General features: G+C 32.4%; 1 protein-coding gene, 3 non-coding genes and 1 pseudogene across 8 annotated transcripts; all 5 read right to left on the minus strand.

Moving 5' to 3' along the window:
* Positions 1-478: 478 nt before the first annotated feature.
* LOC103852160 (polycomb group protein EMBRYONIC FLOWER 2) lies at positions 479-6,016 on the minus strand. 5 transcript variants are annotated; one of them, XR_004455388.1, is made up of 23 exons: positions 5,556-5,991; positions 5,372-5,459; positions 5,129-5,276; positions 4,980-5,035; positions 4,758-4,872; positions 4,479-4,638; positions 4,347-4,397; positions 3,985-4,124; positions 3,815-3,877; positions 3,611-3,732; positions 3,339-3,403; positions 3,184-3,236; positions 3,021-3,074; positions 2,870-2,929; positions 2,572-2,618; positions 2,388-2,488; positions 2,051-2,246; positions 1,928-1,976; positions 1,775-1,858; positions 1,406-1,485; positions 1,169-1,258; positions 889-1,069; positions 479-851 (listed from the first exon to the last, which is right to left on the minus strand). XR_004455388.1 is itself a non-coding variant. In XM_033285097.1 (23 exons), the coding sequence occupies exons 2-22, from the start codon at positions 5,407-5,409 to the stop codon at positions 943-945; spliced, it is 1,899 nt and encodes a 632-aa protein (XP_033140988.1). In that variant the 5' UTR covers positions 5,410-5,459; positions 5,556-5,992; the 3' UTR covers positions 479-857; positions 898-942. The 5 variants fall into 5 exon arrangements, 4 of the variants coding, with proteins under 4 accessions (XP_033140988.1, XP_033140990.1, XP_033140989.1 ...); XM_033285097.1 differs by having other exon boundaries at positions 479-857; positions 898-1,069; positions 5,556-5,992; XM_033285099.1 differs by having other exon boundaries at positions 488-1,069; positions 2,066-2,246; positions 5,556-6,016.
* A 5,316-nt stretch (positions 6,017-11,332) lies between these two features.
* On the minus strand, positions 11,333-19,387 carry LOC117131930 (annotated as a pseudogene).
* LOC117132306 lies at positions 12,644-12,736 on the minus strand. The gene has a single exon (XR_004455861.1). It is a non-coding gene; the product is annotated as a small nucleolar RNA snoR31 (small nucleolar RNA).
* Positions 12,829-12,926, minus strand: LOC117132206. The gene has a single exon (XR_004455766.1). It is a non-coding gene; the product is annotated as a small nucleolar RNA R30/Z108 (small nucleolar RNA).
* LOC117132289 lies at positions 13,049-13,158 on the minus strand. Its single transcript, XR_004455847.1, has one exon. It is a non-coding gene; the product is annotated as a small nucleolar RNA Z107/R87 (small nucleolar RNA).
* Positions 19,388-19,453: the final 66 nt, after the last annotated feature.

The raw sequence follows: 19,453 nt of genomic DNA on the forward strand, positions 1-19,453 counted from the left end.
TTATAACATCGTGTTAACGATTTGGATGTAAATACTACATGAGACTTACGATAAGGCAACATCTAACGGAATAATACGTGAAAATATTTGTATTTATTGTAAAGAATAAGAATGAGCAAAACTTATGAGCACTTTGAGTTTGATATAAGAGTATTGTTTACTTCTCACAACAACAAACATATTTTCTTTGCGCTTCAACTTCTTGAAAATATATTTTTCTTCACTATGGTGTAATTGTAATTTCTTTTCTTTTTTTTTTGGTAAAAACTGTAATTTCTTTTGGTAAAAATTGCAATTTCTTTTGAAAACGATGGCAAAGCCACTTTTGTTTTCCTGTTCTTCAAGCATATCACATCAGCGACGATGGCAAAGCCACTTTTGGTCGGGAACCCCGACACAACAAGGCCTGTGTCAGTTTGGTGCTTGGCGCAAGAGTCGTTACGTATTATTGCGACATAGAAGTAAAACAAAATGAAGATAATTCACAAAAGTTTTCAATCTCGAACACGTTTTTTTATAAGGGAAGGACAAAACGTATAAATACAAATTTTGCAATCACCGAGAATGGGAACTCGATCGCAAGATCAAAGAGTATCCTCCACATTCGTTAAGAGTTTACCCTAAGACAATCATCATTCGAGAGAACCTGCTATTGTTCAACACTTATGGATAATTCTTTGGTCCCTTTGAATAGCATTTCAAAAGAAGCTCTTGACTTCTCTTCGCCTTCTTGTTTTCAATAACGTTGGACAATTCTTTAGAGTCCCTTTTTACTGAATAGTTATTACATCTTTCTAACAAGTGTAATATATTACCAACTAAATCTTTTATGTAAAGCAAAGTAATAACTCCTGAATAAAAATATGTGAATTTTTTTAGATGTTACACCTAAAATTCTTCTTCTTCTCTCTCATTTCCTTTTTTTAGGTTGGCATTTCTCTTTTATTTAAATATAGTTGTTTCTGGATCTTCAGTTTGGAGCTTTTCAAGAATGACATTACACTTGTCCATGGTTCGGGCGTCAAGAAGGCCGTGGTTCCATAGTTTCACCATAAACATTCTCCAGTCCCTACACAAGTACTCACTCACCTTTATCAACAAAACCACTTTCTTCTACGAAACATTTGTCAAATTAAAAAAAGTATGGAGGAAATGAGAGTTAAATTACCAGATCAAATCGGGTCTTTGAACCATGATTGGTCCATGTAATCTTGAGAACGCCTCACATGCCCATGGAATGTGACCATCTGCTAATACTCTGCAAAGCGTCAAGGTAATGCTTATCCTGAGATTATCCTCTAATGTTCACTTTTTTTTTACTAATCCACAAACTCCACATATGCCTCTAAATTTGTTTGAAGTAAGACTAGACATCATACGTATTAAGAAGAGATAAGACACGTACTGTTGCTTCCTCACGAACGAGTTCCACATGTGCATCATCTCCTTCTCATCCTTAGTCACATCAACGAAATCATCCAGCATCTGAGAGAAAGTAAGAGTTTCAGATTGTAAAAGAGAGAAAAAAATCATTCACTGTAAACTAATGAGGAATCGGTCAAACTATGTAACAACCGAGAACAAACAGAGACAGTTTCGTTTTATAAGCACATTATTAATCTGGTTCTATTGTTCCATATCAGACCATGAGGGCTTGCTCACATATTTCTTATTGAGACCTCTACCATACTATTTAATAACACTTTAGCTCCTATAAAGTTCAATAGGGAGGGATATGGCAAGACTGGCTGCATTGGCATCATCATATTCATACCCTTCTATCTTCAAAATCTGCCACATCATCATCAACTTCATCTTCACTATCTCGGTCAGAAAGTACTTGTTCTATAGCCATGGGCTGCGATAGTACAAATCACAATCAGTTGTAATCTTCATAAGAAAGAGAGCTAAAGAAGAAATAGGTCACCTGAGATCGGTGAGAGTGAAAGAACTGTCTCTTCTGAAGGAGGCTACGGCTGGAGGAGACAAAAACATTGAAAACATCAGTCGCCTGATTTGGGACAGAGAATCAAAGAAAGTAAAAACATACTTCCTCAATTCCGACCGTTCTATAGATAGTTTCCTCGTTTTTGCAAACTGCAGCATCGTACTTCCAGCTACTGACTGCACATTGTCTGGATCACCACCTGATTGCATATCTGCAGGAAGAACTCTTTGACCAGACGACTCACCAACCCCATTTCCAGGTGGTATCCGGTTCTTCTCACTTCTAAGAGGATGAGCATCTGAAAATAAAATTTTAAAAAGATGTACCAAATGATCCAATGATGTTGAATGCACATAAGAAACTAAGACATAAAACTAGACAGGCTCTCATGGAAAAAGAAGGAAAATCCAAGTAAGATGCATTACAAACGACCACTAACCATCAGTCTTATCTAGCACCTCGCAGCCTAGTCCAAGTTGGCGCCCCTGCCTTGAGCTCCGTACTTGACTCTTTTGCTTCCTACGTCTGTATTTCTTTGAACTGTCATATAATTCTTATGGTCTGTAAGACATCCAAATGCTAGTAAGATAAGTAAAGGAAACATAATAGGCCAGATTACTTACGAGAAATACAATGTTTGCTGCTTTGGGTCAACACCGCCCTCATTGATCTGAGAAATAAAATTTATGAACATTTACATTTACAAAACTTTGCTAAGAGTGATCATCAAATTGGAAAAACTAGGCAGACATAGAATATATTATAGCATTAACTGCTACAAGAAGGTTTAACAGTTCAGCAGCGATGCCATTGTAATGTGGCAAATAACAAGGATATTCCAGTTATGCTATTTAACCACTCCAAATGATCAACATCGGAAAAAACTAATGGATATAGAGCAAACAAAGAAGATGCTCTAACCTCGGCGATCATTGTCTCACTCTTAAGAGACACGTTTACAGCCTGGTATTCTTCACTTACCTGAAACCCAAGCGGAGCAGATTAGTGCCAAAATAAAAAATGGAAAAAAACAATGCTGAGCAAGATCTAACTGAATTTTGAAGTTACTAACCCAAAACTCGAAATTGAAGAGATCATGGGTTGCTGGCAAATGAAATTTCAGGCCCTACAACATGATTGGGACAAAAAAAGGATTGCATCACTACAAGTACAAGTCACTATAGCTGTATATCTCTGTCTGAGAGGTATGACTGAGGATGGAATTGAAAGTCCACCTTGAAACTGCCACATTTTACTAAGCAGATTGAACAAGAAAAGTCTTCAGTTACTGCAAGACACAAAGCAAACAGAATCCAAGATGTTACTTACAACAAGAAAGATAATACAAAATGTTCTTTACCTAAATAGGTTAGTGATTATACAAAATTACCTTCAGTCTTCTGCAGTTTGTTGTTATAGTATTTGTAATTGAAAACTACATTCCCTTTTCTCAACCTAGGCAATGAATGTAGCATAGTGATTTAGAGTCGACATTATAAGTTGTAGGTAACACTTACAATTCAAGAAAACTGAAAACTCTAGATTAAGAAAGGTCAACAGAGTTTATATAATTGCAATAAAACAATTGCAACAGAGCTTATACAATTGAAATAAAACACAATGAGATGAGGAAAGAAAGATTGTAGACTAAACTAAAGTTACCTGATAATTTGTACGAGTGAAGAGGCAGAGATGCCATTATATGAAAATGAACTATAAGGAGATTTTTCTGTTGCCCCAACCAGTTCTGCAGATATGGTGACTTGCACTTGTTGGGGTGAGCTCTTCAAACAAGAAGTACAAGAATTATAAGATTACCATTGCACAACATTCTCAGAACAACGGATGGAAGTATAGCAAAGTTACCGAGGTGAGGGGATTGCTGGGAACTTGAATCGAGACACACTTTTCCTCAGCCATAGACTTTAGCTGCAGAAATGGACAAGTTATACCCAGTAATGGTTTCATTTAAATGGTGAAGAGCATAACATACTTAAACAGTAATTAAATAAAAAGATTTAGGAAATAATATTTACCTTGATGAAGCAAGGCTGCATTTCAACAAGAGAAACTGAGTTTACTTTCTGTCCCAATTCCAAGTCTGCAGAATTCTGCCACGTTGCATAGAGCGATTGAAGAGGTATTTTGCTCCATAGGCAATGTCCTCCTATATTTCCTGCAACAACAAAAAAAAAACTCTCATTATCATAGAAGAAAGAGACTTTGAGAATAAAAAGATAAAAAAAGTATAAAATAACAATAATAGCATGAGGTTAGAACAAAAAAAAACAAGAATTTCAATCAGATATCTTTTATGACATGGACTGAGGTTTCTATATTTCCACAATATGACATGGAAAACAATAGCACATAACGTTTATAATCAAAATAATAGTACCTGAGTGTATAGTGCTTGAATCAATGCCAAACTGAGAGTTTTGCGCACCAGCTACAAGAAAGAATAATCATTTGATCAGTTTATCTGGATACAGGACATATATATGAATGTCTTCAAATAAATCTAACTCACCAAAGCTGATAAATAAGATAGCTAGAGATCCTGATTTTGCGTCCAAGGCAAGCCTGCTCAAATCAGGGAGAAGAAAGTTGGCTTGAGCTTGACTAACTCCATCAACCCCCAGGACACTAGTAAGGATGCATGCTCTAGTGAACCTATATACTGCAGAATACTACAGTTTGAAAATTTCAACAAAAACAAAAGAAGAAGAATGTTAGCGACGAAAAGATAAGGTACAAGTGACATCAGATAATGATCAATCAAATTCACTTTAAGGTTTCAAACGCCTACCTCTGCAGCAGGCTTAGGAGAAACGAGTCTTGCCAGCAAAATATACAGAGGGAACAGCTTTTGAGTTTGTACCCCAGCATCTGTAGTCCCCGAAAGGAACACACTCATTTGTATTCTGCACCAAAGCGGAAAGTCTCATAAACTTAACAAAGCATTAAGGTGACTAGAAGAAAAAAAACAATGAAGATTCTGAACAGAAGACAAGAAAAGAAAAAACTTTACCTGCTTTTATGTTTTGCTTCAATCTTATAATTCAAACATCTCTGAAGAAACAAAGGCTACACCAGAGAGGGAGGAGAGAAATAGTTAGGATGGCTCTCATAACTAATCATACACATCCCTCAAAAGAAATGTTAAATAAAAAAACATACTTTCTTAATAGCACGGCGCTGGATAATGTTGTAGAATTCAACAGGCTTGCAATACGCTTCCAAGCTCTCTTCAGCAGCAATCTTCTCCTCTTCAGACAAATGCACACGGGGGTCTTCATTGCACATCTGATCTGTGCTTCTTGAACACCTGCGATTTGCAAGCAACCTCATTACAAGTGTTCTCCTGACTCATTTCTCGAGCTTTCTAAAATCTACAAGTGTGTCAAGTGAAAGAGGGCATACGAAGAGGTTTGACGAGTGACGAGAGGGATGCCTGGCATTCTCGCTTACGAGATCATCATAGACTGCTATTGCTTTTTCCACCTTCAGCCTGCGAATTAAAAAAAAAAAGGGTCTTTCGTCAAAACAATCCACAAGTAGAGAATCAATTCTAAGCTATTAACAGAAAACAAAATGGAAGAGTGACCTTCGAAAATTCCGCAAAAACTTAGAATTCAGAGAGATGTCCGATTGAAAGAGTGGAGGGTGAGGATCAGGAAAGGGAGATGGAACAGTTTAACCGACACACACACAACAAAAAACCCTAATTTTGAGAATTATCTTGGAAGCCAAACACAGAAGAGTGTTTTGAAGCCAGTAACCATTCTTGTCTGATTCTTACCAACTTAACTCGTGAATTGCCTTTGTTACCAATTTTTTTTTCCTTTTTTTTTTCTTAACGATTAGAGACGAGTATGAACCTAGACGATACTAGATGAAAACTATTTTATTGCTTCAGTTACAAAATAAACTATTTCATTACTTTTCAATTATTTTATTTATTTTAATAATAATATACTAATTGTTGACAAAAGTATACTAATTAGAATTTAGAAATAAATATATATATATATATTAAAATTTGACAAGAATGTTAAGAGTTTGGGATTTTTTTGGATCATATGTTTAAACGTCATTCACATATACATAAAAGATTGAATTATGTTGAGGTTTAGTTCGAAACTTAGTGGGTTTGGTGGGGATTCGTCTACCCATTTATGTTTTTCTAAATATATTATAAAATCTAAAATTACTTCAAAACTATATACAACATAGCATATGACCAAATATTTAAATATACATTAAACCAAAAATTTAAGTTATTTATCCATGTTTTAGATTCATTGAAATTTTTTGGGTACATTTCAAGACTAAATTGAGGTTTATGTGATTTTCATGGGTTTTTCATGTTTTGAAGTTTTCTCGGATACTTATTCGGATTTGGTTTAAACCTAAAATATTGTAGAAAAACACTCATTTGGGTATTATGTCGGGTTTTGATTCATGGTCATTTTTATCTGTTCGGTTCGGAATTCTAAATCTGTTTTTAATCTCTCATTAGAGTGTATCATTAAATAACAAAAACAAAATTATTTGTTTTATATAATAAAATTTATAAGTGGTTAGCACAATTGTAAATTTTTTATAAGACAAATTATAAGAAAATATTTAACCTAATTACTCAAGAATATCCTGTATATATATACATATATATAATTATTTTCTTATGGTTTTCCTGAAATATTTCTTGATATTTAATTTTTATTAGATTAAATATTTAGTACTATTATATAATAATAATAATTGATACTAATATTAATTAATAATCTATTTTATATATTAATATAAAATTATCTTTTTATATTATTATATAAAAGGTCATTATATAAAATTATTTAAAGTATATAATATATTGAAATTGAAATTCTGTCAAAATTATTATGTGAAAGCATTGAAGAATAAAAATGTATAGTTTTACACTTTTTAATGATTTCCTAATTTTTTTGTTAACAAAATTTCATTACATATCAAAAGCATGTTTTTCAAAAACTCAACCAAGCAAGTTCTTAGTTAAAGTGTAAATTTCAAAAACTTAATTATATAAGTGACAAAAGTTAAAAGCATAAACCAATTAGCATATGATCAAAGAGTATCTACCATTACAGAGATGTAACGAAGAGACCGAAAATCTACTATTAGGCAAATCAAGCAGAATACCATAAAAACGAATCAAATTGAAAAATGACACTATTTAAGATGCCGATTTAAAGAAGATACATGATTGATTTTAATGTTTGATATTGGTGAAAATGATTTGTTTTTTTTTTTTGCAAAACTATGTGGGTATTTATAAGGGTTAATTTGCCTACTACCTATATTGGGAAACAATATTAACTGAATAATTATATAATAAAGTGGGTGGTGGATGTGACAATTTGACACAAATGTGAACATGGTTCTTTTTGTATGTGTGTGCTTGCATTTTATAAAATACTAGTGTTGACCCCATGCTATGCATGGGAATCTTTTTTCTGTTACAAAAACAAAATCAGTTTTATATATCACTAAAATTACATGTATAATAACTTTGATTTATTAGAGGGAAATATATATACATAAACAAACTATTAACACACATTTATCAGTGTTAAAAGAACATTATCATTGGTTAACCACAGACATATAAAATTAGTTCAGAGATGAGGATACATGATTAATTTGGAAATGTGATTAACATCTGGAAATGTCATTTCATAGTCCTTTACTAATTTTTGGAGATGGCTTGAACTGAGTTTTTTTGGCTTGTTTCATTAAAAGAAAACTGTTTTCTTGAATTATTATTTACAGGTTTCGCTGGAAAATTTGTTATCTAAAAATATTAATTATTTTTTTGTTTTTAGATAGCTATTAAAACAACCTAGGAAATTTATAAAACAACAAAACTTGAGAATTTTCAAAATTCAATTGCAGAAAGCAATTAAAATTTTAAGTTTCGAAATCGTAAAGACAAAAAAATAATCAAAATTATTGTTTACCTAAATTATGAATGGTCAAACATTATGCAACTCTTCCAATCGTCTTTAACCTTTGCTAACTTTACCCAAAACATTGCTCACCCACCCTTTTCTTTGATTGCTCATATCTTCTTCTTCTTCTTCTTGTACCTTTGATTTCCCATACACGTCTATAGCAAACTAAAATAGTTTCAAAAACTAAATAATACAAAGATTGATGTTTTAATGATTTTATTTGCTCATATTTTGCAAACTCGTTATGAAACTTAGTGAAAACCCATCATACAAAGTACTCTAGGCAATGAATGATAAAAGTTTCACAGAAAAAGAGAGAAGATATTAAAAGAAACCGTGAGAGACTTAGAACTCATAACGAAGACTGGTTTGTAAAAAAATTATTTGTTGAAATAATTTTAAAGTTCGATACACAAAAAGAAACCATTTACGTGAAAAGATGGTGGTAATCGTGCCATCGTGGCTTTGATTGAGGAACTGTTTAGAGAGACCTATGCTAACTTTATGTCTTCATCGGAAGAAATCTTAATTGTATTAATGATGTATTTAATTTTAATTTTAAAATTATATTAATGAAATGTCAAAAATATAATTGGTCATGCAACTTATGTTTTAGTATATAAAAAATAAGGAAATTGTTAATTTATATTTAGGCTCCAGAATAAATAGGAGATGCAAAGAAATATTCAAAACTAACTATGTTTCTATAGAACTTATTGACACATAGATAATGACTTCAAATAGTTGATAAGAAAAAAAAAACAAAAAACTGCTTCACAAGATTGGATCGTTAAAAAAAGTTGGTTATTGGTCTTATTTTGAAACTTCCATATTTTTATTTGCTTTGTATTTTTGCTTCACATGTTTTGCTTTGTATTTTTCAATTTTTTTTATAAAAAAAACTTTCCTTTTTTTTGAGCAACAAAAAAAAAAGATTTTCCATGTGTCAAATTTTAAGTGGTGAGGCGACTTGCGCTTTAGTATATAAGGGATACAACTTTTATATTATACTGTATATATTGCACAAATAGTATAGTTCAATCAATTTATGTTAATAGGATGTATTTTATTCATTTGCTTCATTTGTTTTAATAACTGCGAAGGGTAAGAAGAAACACAAGGTGTAAAAAGAGAGTAAGGAGGAAGAAATATAGCACGGGTAGGAAGGAAAACAATTATAACAAAAAAATAGAAGGAGAAATGAAGAGGAAGAAGAGAATAAGCATAAAAAAATGATGATCAATTGAAAAAAATGTAAGAGGATAACGGGGAAAATGATTAAAAAAAAGAGAGGAAAAATATAGAGAAACTGCATCCCCTATATATCGAAAGTTGGCTATCTTTTCATGTTTCCGTATATCCCTATTTGTCTTGTTTCCGTAGTTCCCCCGATCTTTCTTATTTCTTATTTTGAGTTTGTCTTTTATTCTCCGAATTGCATTTTTTTTTATTTATACAAATTTATCTTAGCTGAAATGTTGTTAAATTCGGCGTGATATATGTGCATTTATTAACTCAAAATTTTTGGCTTGTAAACTTTTACGGAAAGGAACTTTTTCATTGTTAGTTCGTAGTTTTGGCCATTAATCTTGAATGACAAAATTTGATCCTAACAATGATAAGTTAAACTGAACAAAAAATAAGAATTCATAATTCACGTTGTTAACATAATGTTCGTGTTTAAAAATCATCCCTTATATTATGAGTATTTATAATATTTTTTATATTATGAATATTTAAAAAAAAAAATCAATAACTATTGGAGATGAAAATTTATTTATGATAAACTTGAAAGATTACCAAAAACTATTTTCAAAAGTCAAATATATACAGTCAAACATTCTAAATATATAGTCAAACATTCTAAACATAATTGTATTTCTAAAATGGACCATTTTGTAATTCTATAAAGCTCTTTTCCAGTGGCCTCAGGTTTTTCAAGTCTATTATTATTCAAAGTAAAAAACAACCAATGGCTAAAACAGCTTTTTCACTTGTTCTCCCAATCATATTCATTGTCATGTTTTGCTTAGGTATACATTTATTATGATTTATTCATGAAAGTGTTTTCAAGTTTTCCTGTCACAGAACAATTATTTTAGTGTTATCTTCATTCATTAGCACATATCCCAAATACTGTATTTTTTTGGGGGGGGGGGGGGGGGGTAGGAATGTTAAGACCCAAATATTGTAACTGATTGTCATGTTAGCGTTAGCTAGGTATAACTTTATATATATTTAAATTACGTTCATCCCAATATTTACAAAATTTTAACACTTGTACACCATTAATTTTAGGTTCGGTTTGTTCACTGCGAAGTTTAACAAATATTTTTATTTGTTTTTTATTTAGTTGATGAAAATATGGGATGCGGTCAATATATCGGTCCCTGCCCTGTTCGTGGAACATGTGATCAAGTATGCAAAGCTCAATTTGGACCAAAGGCAGATGGCATATGTGACTTCACGGGTACTAAACGATGTGCTTGCAAATATCCTTGTATGACTGATAAGACTCGGATTTGATTTCTATTCTGATTTGAAATCCTCACTTCATTCAAAATGTAAGAAAATATCCTCATTAATAAAAAACGAAAAAAATGCAACTGTTATTTTTTTGGTAATAATTTTAACAAAATTCTAAGTACTTTGTAACTTTGAAAATAGTTAGAAGCATATAAAATGTTTCCAAAATATTAAAGACATCCAAAGTAAAATGATACTATAATATTTATAAGTGTATCTAACCATTTCGATAATATATATGAATATGTCTAACCATTTCTATTAAATATTAAATAATGTATAGAACTTTAATTAAATTTATGATAAAAACTTATGTAAAAGCAGTAGTTTAAACTCCATAAAGAAACAATATTTTTTTCTGTTTTGTCAAAAATGAAAGAAAATTATAAATGTTAAAGAATTCAATAGACAAAAAGATATTATAACAATTTATGAAAAGAAATGTATTTTTGAAATGCTGAAAGAGAAAGAAGAGATTCATGAAATTATTTTGAACTTAAAAAAAAAAAAAATCCAAAATTCAAAAACAAAAATAAAAAAGAAAACGAAGGAGATCAACAGTATCAGAATGTGCAATAAAAAAAGAAGTTATATATGGTATGAAAATTCTCCTTGGTGGTGGTACCAAATGCACAAATGTCTTCATGAAAAAGGAATTAGTCAGTCAGAATCTCGGAGTTTGATCATACGTTATTTATAACTCATGGTAAAAAAGGTATTATTGATGTCTTTATATTATACTAGGAGCACATCTGCGTTTCGCGCATAATATTTTTTATTGTTGTTAAATATATTTTTTTGGATGATGTAAATATGTAATTGTGCAATCGTTTATATAATAGTAGGTGATAAATTAATATATTCTATGTTTTTTTTTTTTATTAATGTATTGTTGCTTGTATAGTAGTACTTAGTTAATAGTGAAGTGAGTTTTTGATGTAAAACATATTAAATTTGAATAGCTTTGTATTTAGGCATTTGTAATTTTGTAGATTAACAGTTTCAGCCTCAAAACCGTATTTTGTTTTTTCGGTATTCAACTTGAAGAAAACATTCAAAATAACATACTCGTTGCTTGTCCTCCATATGTGGATTGTTTTACGGCGCTTGAAGGAAGAGGGAAAGGAAGGTGTTGATCTTGGTCAGTCTGTGTATGAGATCTACAATCATAATGTGAAAGTCAAGGTATCTAAAGCCGGGGTACGTGCTAAAATTGGTTTTGTTAGGCTTTAGTTTCGAATTAAATCTTTGAGATTCCTTAATAAATTAGATGGTGTTAATCTTTGTTGACAGTGCAGGTTAACTTGCTTCTGTTGACGTGGATGAAGGAATTGGAGAGAATATTTTATGGAAATGTTTATGACGGGGCGCTACTTCCGGACGCTAAACCAAATGATCTACAAATCAAGTTATGGAGGTAAAGTTTGGATAGCGGTTTATGCATTGAATTTGGCAGAGATTGTTCTCAGAATAATAATTGAGTAATATATTTTCTGATGATGGAACAACAACTATTGAAACAGATTTAAAAGCTGCCAAGGCATGAGTTTCCCTCACGAGTTTAGGCTCTGTATACCAAACTGTTTGAAACATTGCTTTAGTGTTTCAGGCAATGGAAAGATATGTACGTAGAGAAGTCGGTCACTCCATTGGAGAACAAAGCATCATTGACTTGAAAGAGCTGTGTCGTGAAACAGTCTTTGATCTGTTTTTTTTTCAGTCCTCTTATATCCAATTTGGGAGTATGCTGGCTTTTAGCATCAAAGATGATCATGAAAACATTAGTGAAAGTTAATTAGGTCACTGAAGTATATAATTTGCTTCAATTGGTATACTAATTGCCTTTTTCATTCTAGTGATTTGTCCAAATTATATTGACACATGGTTATGTATTCCTTTTGGTTCGAGTATGATACGGCTCATGGGGACTCAAAAATCAGAAGAGAAGCTTGTTTGGCAAAATTCAAAATTCTACACAAAGTTCAAAATTTTGTAATTTCGACAACTGAATAAGAATAGGTTTTAGTTATAATATAAAAACTATCAGAACAAATGCTAGGTATATTTACGAAACAGGTATCTTCAATATCGTAAAATAAGAAGAGGAATTACGATTTACGAGCTAGCTAATTAAAAAATGATCATCGATATAGTAAATGCGTGACTTGGTTCTATCAGGGTAGATTCAGAAGCTAAACATGCGTAACATCAAATGCACATAGCATTAATCAGATCAAGTGTTGGATTAGATTTATTGCTTCATCATTATCACCACAGCCTATATCAATTCGGTATCAAACTGATTTAAAATTTAAGGACTAAAAATAAACTAGGCAAAATCATTTATGGGTTGGGGTAAGAAGATGACTCAGTGGTGGCTAGTGATATTAGGTTCGATTCTGCCAGCAAATTACTTCAGCTGAACTCAGAAGAGGGAGCATTATATCCTCATCGTCATCTCTCCAAACCACCAAAACAATTTCAAAATTCAATCGTATTTTCAAAGGAAAATAACTAATTGGTAAATTAAAACCCAAATTCAGAAAAAAAAACGGATCAAAACGTGAAAAAGAAAACAAAGAGAGAAGGCTCAGTTCAGCGGGATTATCGACACAGAAACGAATCTCCGGTTAAGGAAGAAACGACTCATTCCGGTCTGTTGAGCTTGATATTTTCCGAGTCGTCACTGCCTTTTCTATTTTAATTGAGCTATAATCGGAAACAATAACAAAAACAAAAACAACGATAGAAGGATCTTCAACGGCGATCGCTGTCTAATTATATATATTGTCAGGGGGTAGTTAGGGTTTTCTTAGCTCTTCGTTTCAGGCCCATTATCAAATCAGCCCCCTCGTTAGTTTTCGAGGATTTTTTTTTCTTTTTGGATTTGGTTCTCTTATATTGGTTTTTGGTTTGATTCGGTTCGGTTAAATTGGTTTTTTGTGTTCGTGTTTAACCAGGTGATGAATGATCACGAATTCTCTACTCTTGATCGTTCTTCTGGTACTCTCACTGTTTCACATTCATCATCAACTTTCATTTAGTCTAGAATGCATTGATGAATTAGTATCAGTCTTGTAGTTTCTATACCAAGAAGGAGTTTGTCACTTTCTTGAAGAGGGTTGCATCACTTGTTCCTCATCTTCATTTGGTGGAATCTGATGTTCCACTCACCAGATTTAGCTCACTGGTTTCTATGCTTAGGCAAAAACTTCAGTTACACCAGAGGTCAAGATCCTGTTTGTGTCTACCAATTTCTGTAGCATGGTGTTCCAGAGTTTACCGAGCATGCCAATAGGCTTCTCGAGCCACCTCATCAAATCTGGTGTGATGAGAACGCAGTAAAGCTTGACATTATCAGGCCCAACACTAATCATCGCCGCGTTGTTCGAGAACTACATAGCCACCATACAGAGACCTGTAGCTGGAAACGCAGTAGGAATCCAAATGTTAAGCATAGAGTGAAACCGAAAACCCCATTGTGTTAAAAAAAGCACACAAACAAAGTGAAAACAACTCCATTAAAGGTCCCCATGATCGATTGCCCTGCTATACGAGGTTGTTGTTTTGGTGTATTCTTCTGTTCTTGGAAACATCAGGTATGTGGCTTTCTTACCAGGTTCCACCTGGTGGAGTCAGACTGGCCTGAAACGCGGCTGTGGCGATCAGTGAACCAACCACCAGTAAAGCGCTACATTGCTCCCACTTGGCATGTGGAAATAGAATTGGTTCTCTCGACATTAGTGGTACCATCGTCTCGCCCTCTTTGAGCTCCCGCTTCGATGAGTTTCTCATAGATTTCCCTATCGCCAGCTTCGCGACCTTTTCTCCAGGTTGCTAGATGAAGAGCTGTGTTACCCTGTTCGTCTTTCTTGTACAACACGTCATTCCGATCAGTTTCTGTGATCAACTCAACAATGGCTCCGACCTCTTGTTGCAGAACAGCAAGATGCAAACCGCTTTGACCTTGAACAGTCTCATCTTCTACGCAAAGGAGTCTTTCCATCTATACCTTTAAGCCGGCAAAGCTTCTTATCAATTCCCAAAATCGCCCTCACAGTCTCTACTTGGCCAGCTGCTGCAGCCGCATGAAAAGGGCTAAAACCTTCTTTGTCCAACTCAAAAACTGACCGCTGCGGTAGAATCTTCCCGGCGACCACATATTCTTCAAGCCTGGGATTGAAGGAGCTATGTAAAGGATGAGGCACGATCTCCTTCGGTAAATGAGTCTCAAAAGCATCCATTTTGGTTATGAAAGAGTAGATCTTGATTTTAACATATACTAGAAGGTTGTACTATGAAGACACTTGGAATTATTCTATTACAAAGCTCCCTTTGACATTTGACTTTGAGGTTTTCCTTAAATAAAACAAATGGTTACAAGTGTCATTGAACATTTCTATAAAATATTATTGATGAATCTTAATCACATTTATGAATCTTTTTGAAGTTAGTGAATATTTTTGAAATGGGCACTTCTTGTTGAAATTGTAGGTGGTAGTGGTTAGGCATGCGCGTTCGGGTTTTCGGGCCGGGTTTGGGCCGGTTCCTTTCGGGTCCTTAATATTTAGATCTAATAGGTAATTAAAAATTTTTGGGTCGGATTCGGGTCGGTTCAGATCTATAATTAAAATACCCGTAATTTTTCGAGTCCATATTGGGTCAAGATCGGGTTCGGGTGTTTAGGATTTGAAAAGGACATGACATATCCAACTCCATCAAATTTAGTTGATATTTATCATATATATCTAAAATTTTATAAAATAACTTAAATGAAACTATTAATAGTTAAAAAAAATATTTTTAAACTCTAAATTTTACATTTTAAAACTTCATATTACTTAAAAAATATTACAAAACAATAACAAATGTTGTTAACAAAAGTGTTTTAACTAAATCATAAAATAAAATATATAAAATAGAACACACAAAAAAACATAGTTTTAGATATACATGTTTTTAAGTCGGCTATAAATCAGTTCTTATTAGGTCGAGTCTTTTCGGGTTGGTTCTTTTCGGGTCCGGATCTATTCGGATAGGTTCCTTTCGGTTCCGGTTCTTTCGGGTAAAAGAAATTTAGATCCAAAAGGTACTTGCAAATTTTCAGTTCGGTTCCGGGTCAGGTATTTTTGGATCGGTTTGGATATCCGGGTCCAGGTTAAAACGTCCAGGCCTAGTGGTGGTGCTGATGAGAATGCTAATGCGGAAGAGACGGTTCCCGAGCCTCAGGATGCAGCTGCTGGTACTGCAGAGAATACGGTTTCAGAGGCTCCAGATACTCCAAATGCTGGTCAGGATGAAGCTGTCAAGAAGAATGTTCCACAGTTGGACGTCGTTTGTGCAATTCACCATGCACGCACATCACTAGTACTTGTGTTTCTGGTACTCCAGCAGAAAGCTTTATATATTTAATAAATTACTTAGTTATTTTTCCAACAATCACATCAATCATTGACAACAATGAATATTGCTTTGTCTCTGCAAAAAAACCTTGAGAGATTCAACACAATTGTATTGTCTAGGTTGTATCTTTCTCTTGAGAAATAAAATCTCACTCATTTTCTCTCATGAGCAATGTTCTCTAGATAGTCAATGGCAGCAGAATACCTTTTTAGAAAATCAGCATACAATGTTTGGAACTCAAACTATGTATAACCATGAGAGCAAACAATTATTTTTTAGCAATAAGATCTTTCATGACCCCTGACACATGCAATTTCACATTTGAAGACAAATTATATATGCAATATCCATGCTTTGACTGTGGATAGACCTCGTGTACAGTCTCAATGATGCTTTCACTTCTATCAAAAACAAACACAAGATCAAGATCATATGGTATTAATATTTTCAACATAGTCAACAACCACACCCAACTTGCATGTTTTTCACCATCAACAACACCAAAATCAATGGGTACTCCAACATGTATAGTTTTTAGATGAGTTTCATATATAACAATCACCTTTCTCATGGCTTGAAATCCTTCAATGCAAGCTCCCAATGCAAAAAATACATACTTAAACTGGTCTTGCTCTTCAACTTCTGCTCGTGTCACTGGACCAAGATTCATCAAAAATAGCTAATCATGGCAGGTAAGAAGCAACAAATGTCTTGTAAACTTCTCACACATAGTAGCTTAAAGATCCATGTCTAAAGGAGTGCAAATTCCCTTAGAAAAATTTAATAATCTTAAATATTGTTGATATAAAGAAGATTAAATGGAATATAAATTCAATGTTTATTTAATTTATTATACTAATTGAAAATATAACTAATGAATATATAAATAACTTACCTTACTTCCACGAATGATTTGAATTTTGGCAAACAGTCGATCGTAATGACCACTGGCGATATGACTAAAAGTCTCTTGATGAAGTTTTCAAAATAGTGATATGGCTGACCTCCCTTCTTCCTTCAATGGATGATCATATCTTCAACATAACCTTCTTTCTTCAGGAAGTTCACCACGGTGTCAAATTTTATTAATCCAAATTTGCTTTAATGTATTTTTCATCAACACCAAAAAAAGAACTTTTGAGTTAGGATATTCCTGGTAGATCATAACCTCTTTACCAAAGAGAATTGCCCTCTAGAAAGAACATATGCCTAACAATCATCTACACATAGGATAAATATATGTTAAATTCAAGTGATGATAACGTGGCTATTGGCTATACTAATAGCTTGGCAACGTGGTTTGTCAATGATTCCCTGCTGATATTTGTTACAACTATAAAGTAACCCAAAAGTGGAAGTTGTGGTCAGAGTAAAGAAAGAAATGTATTATGAATGAGATAAACTAACATAGTTTACGATTTACATAAATACAAACAGAAAACTCACATCCAATAAGATAAGATCATTCATACGAGTTGAAATAGCTTGGAAAAAGGAAGGATCCAAATTTAATAGACTAACTATATCATCATATGAACAACTCATTTGTTGTCTAGTTCATCACAACTAATCTAACAAACAATTAATTTCACAATAAACTTCCATATCGATGCACTTTTACGGTTTCCTTTACTGGAGTTTGTAAAGCATGACATTCACTTATTGGTGATACATCTATTGTTACGGTTTTGCAAGTTGTCATAGTTAAATAGTTTATATTCAAAACTGTTGAGCTAATTTTGTGCATTTTGTTAAGTGAATTTATGAACTAAATCTAATCATACAATAGTTTTCTTACATGATATATTATCTAATCAACCAAATCAAGATGTTATCATAAAATAATAATAAACCCTTTTTGAAAAACTCAGACTAGATCACCTTGAACTTTAGACAAACAATTTAACAAAAAATGACATATACACATCTCTTTTTTTTGTTTCTTGAATATTTTGCTGATGCATATATACTTTAAGTTTCAATATCTAATTACAATGTAAAAATGCCAAAAATGATTTACAAAACTCAAACCAAATTTAATTTCTAAACAAGAAGAAGTGAACCATAGCAAATCTAACTATAACAAAGGTTCATTTAGTATAAAACTCAAAAACATGAATCTGAAGAGAAATACATATCCAATTCCAATACTTTGCCTATCCTTTAAATTTAAAAAAAATAAGCAGAGCGGATGAAATATTTGTAACATACTTTCTACAAAATTTTATATATATAATATATGTCTTAAGAGTGAATGATTGATTACTAGCAAAACATATAAAGGAGAACAGTCAAAGATTTATTTATGTCAAGTCTACACATATTCTATTATGTAGTAATTCTTCTCCCTAGTAACTATATTGACAACATTTGAACTACTATTCAAAGTTTTCAACAAAGCATGATAAATTAAGCTACCTAGTGGATATCAGACTTGAAAATACTAATTAGGTCATTTCGTAAACTATAGTATTAGACTATAAATTAAAAAAATAGCAAAAATATGCAAGGTCATGAAAAATGAGGGGGCAAATAAAAAAGGAGATTTGTAAAATTTTCACACTCTCAGAATTTAAATTGAGAATGGTACTTTTCATAGGAAATTTTTTTGGGGTCCAAACTTTGGATAATTACCATTTAAATAACTGTTTTTAAAAAATAACAAAAATATAGCATCATTGGTCTCCAAAAATATATAAATTAGTAATGAAATCAGAGACAAACTTCTCTCGTTATGTATAAACAAGCTCTTCCAATGTTGTCATTAAATTAGCTGTCATTGAAAATTTTCTCAAAGTCACTTCATTAACTTTGCTTAAAAACATTCAATTTGCATATGCATTCTTTGGTAGCCGATCTTCGTTTATATCAAAAGAATGTAACTATATTTGAAATTTAAAGAGAACATGTTATAAGTGAACATATTTCAAGAAGTTCACTCATAGGTAAAATTCAAAATAACACTTGAAGAACCCATATCTGAGAAATACCATGTAAGAGTAACTATTGATTCTTAGATCTACAAACAAAGATTGACATAATTAAATCTGCCAAGACGGTTTATGGGTTTAATGATGTTTGACTGATCTTCTGTTAATTTTTGCCAAAACAACAAGTGTTTTCATGCAAAGTTACGAGAAACTATTATATGTAGAATACCAAGAAAAATTCGCTATTAAGAAATAATGATGCACTTGTTTACTGTTTTTGGACAAGAAAAGATGGATAATGTGGTGTGGGAGTTTCTTGTTAATTCAAATAAAGGAGGAAAGGTTTTTGTTTATGAAAAACAAATCAAATATGTAAGTTTTTCTCCACATGATTTGCGAAGATTATGACATAACTAAGGAGATGAAAGCAGTTGAGATTTGTTATATTTTGCCTAAATACATATTGAAACAAATGCCCAGAAACAAACTTTTGATGTTTTTGAGTAATAATATACAACTTGAAAACTTTATCAAAGTGTCCAAAACGAACAGTATGCATATTTGTGTCTCATTAAGAGAAAACCATAGCGGTTATGATGTGAGTGGAAATCAAAAATGTGTTGTCAAAGAGAACAATATTGCAAATTTTAATAGTT

The sequence above is a fragment of the Brassica rapa genome, chromosome A02 (assembly GCF_000309985.2).
Source record: "Brassica rapa cultivar Chiifu-401-42 chromosome A02, CAAS_Brap_v3.01, whole genome shotgun sequence".
In the NCBI taxonomy this organism is placed as follows: domain Eukaryota; kingdom Viridiplantae; phylum Streptophyta; class Magnoliopsida; order Brassicales; family Brassicaceae; genus Brassica; species Brassica rapa.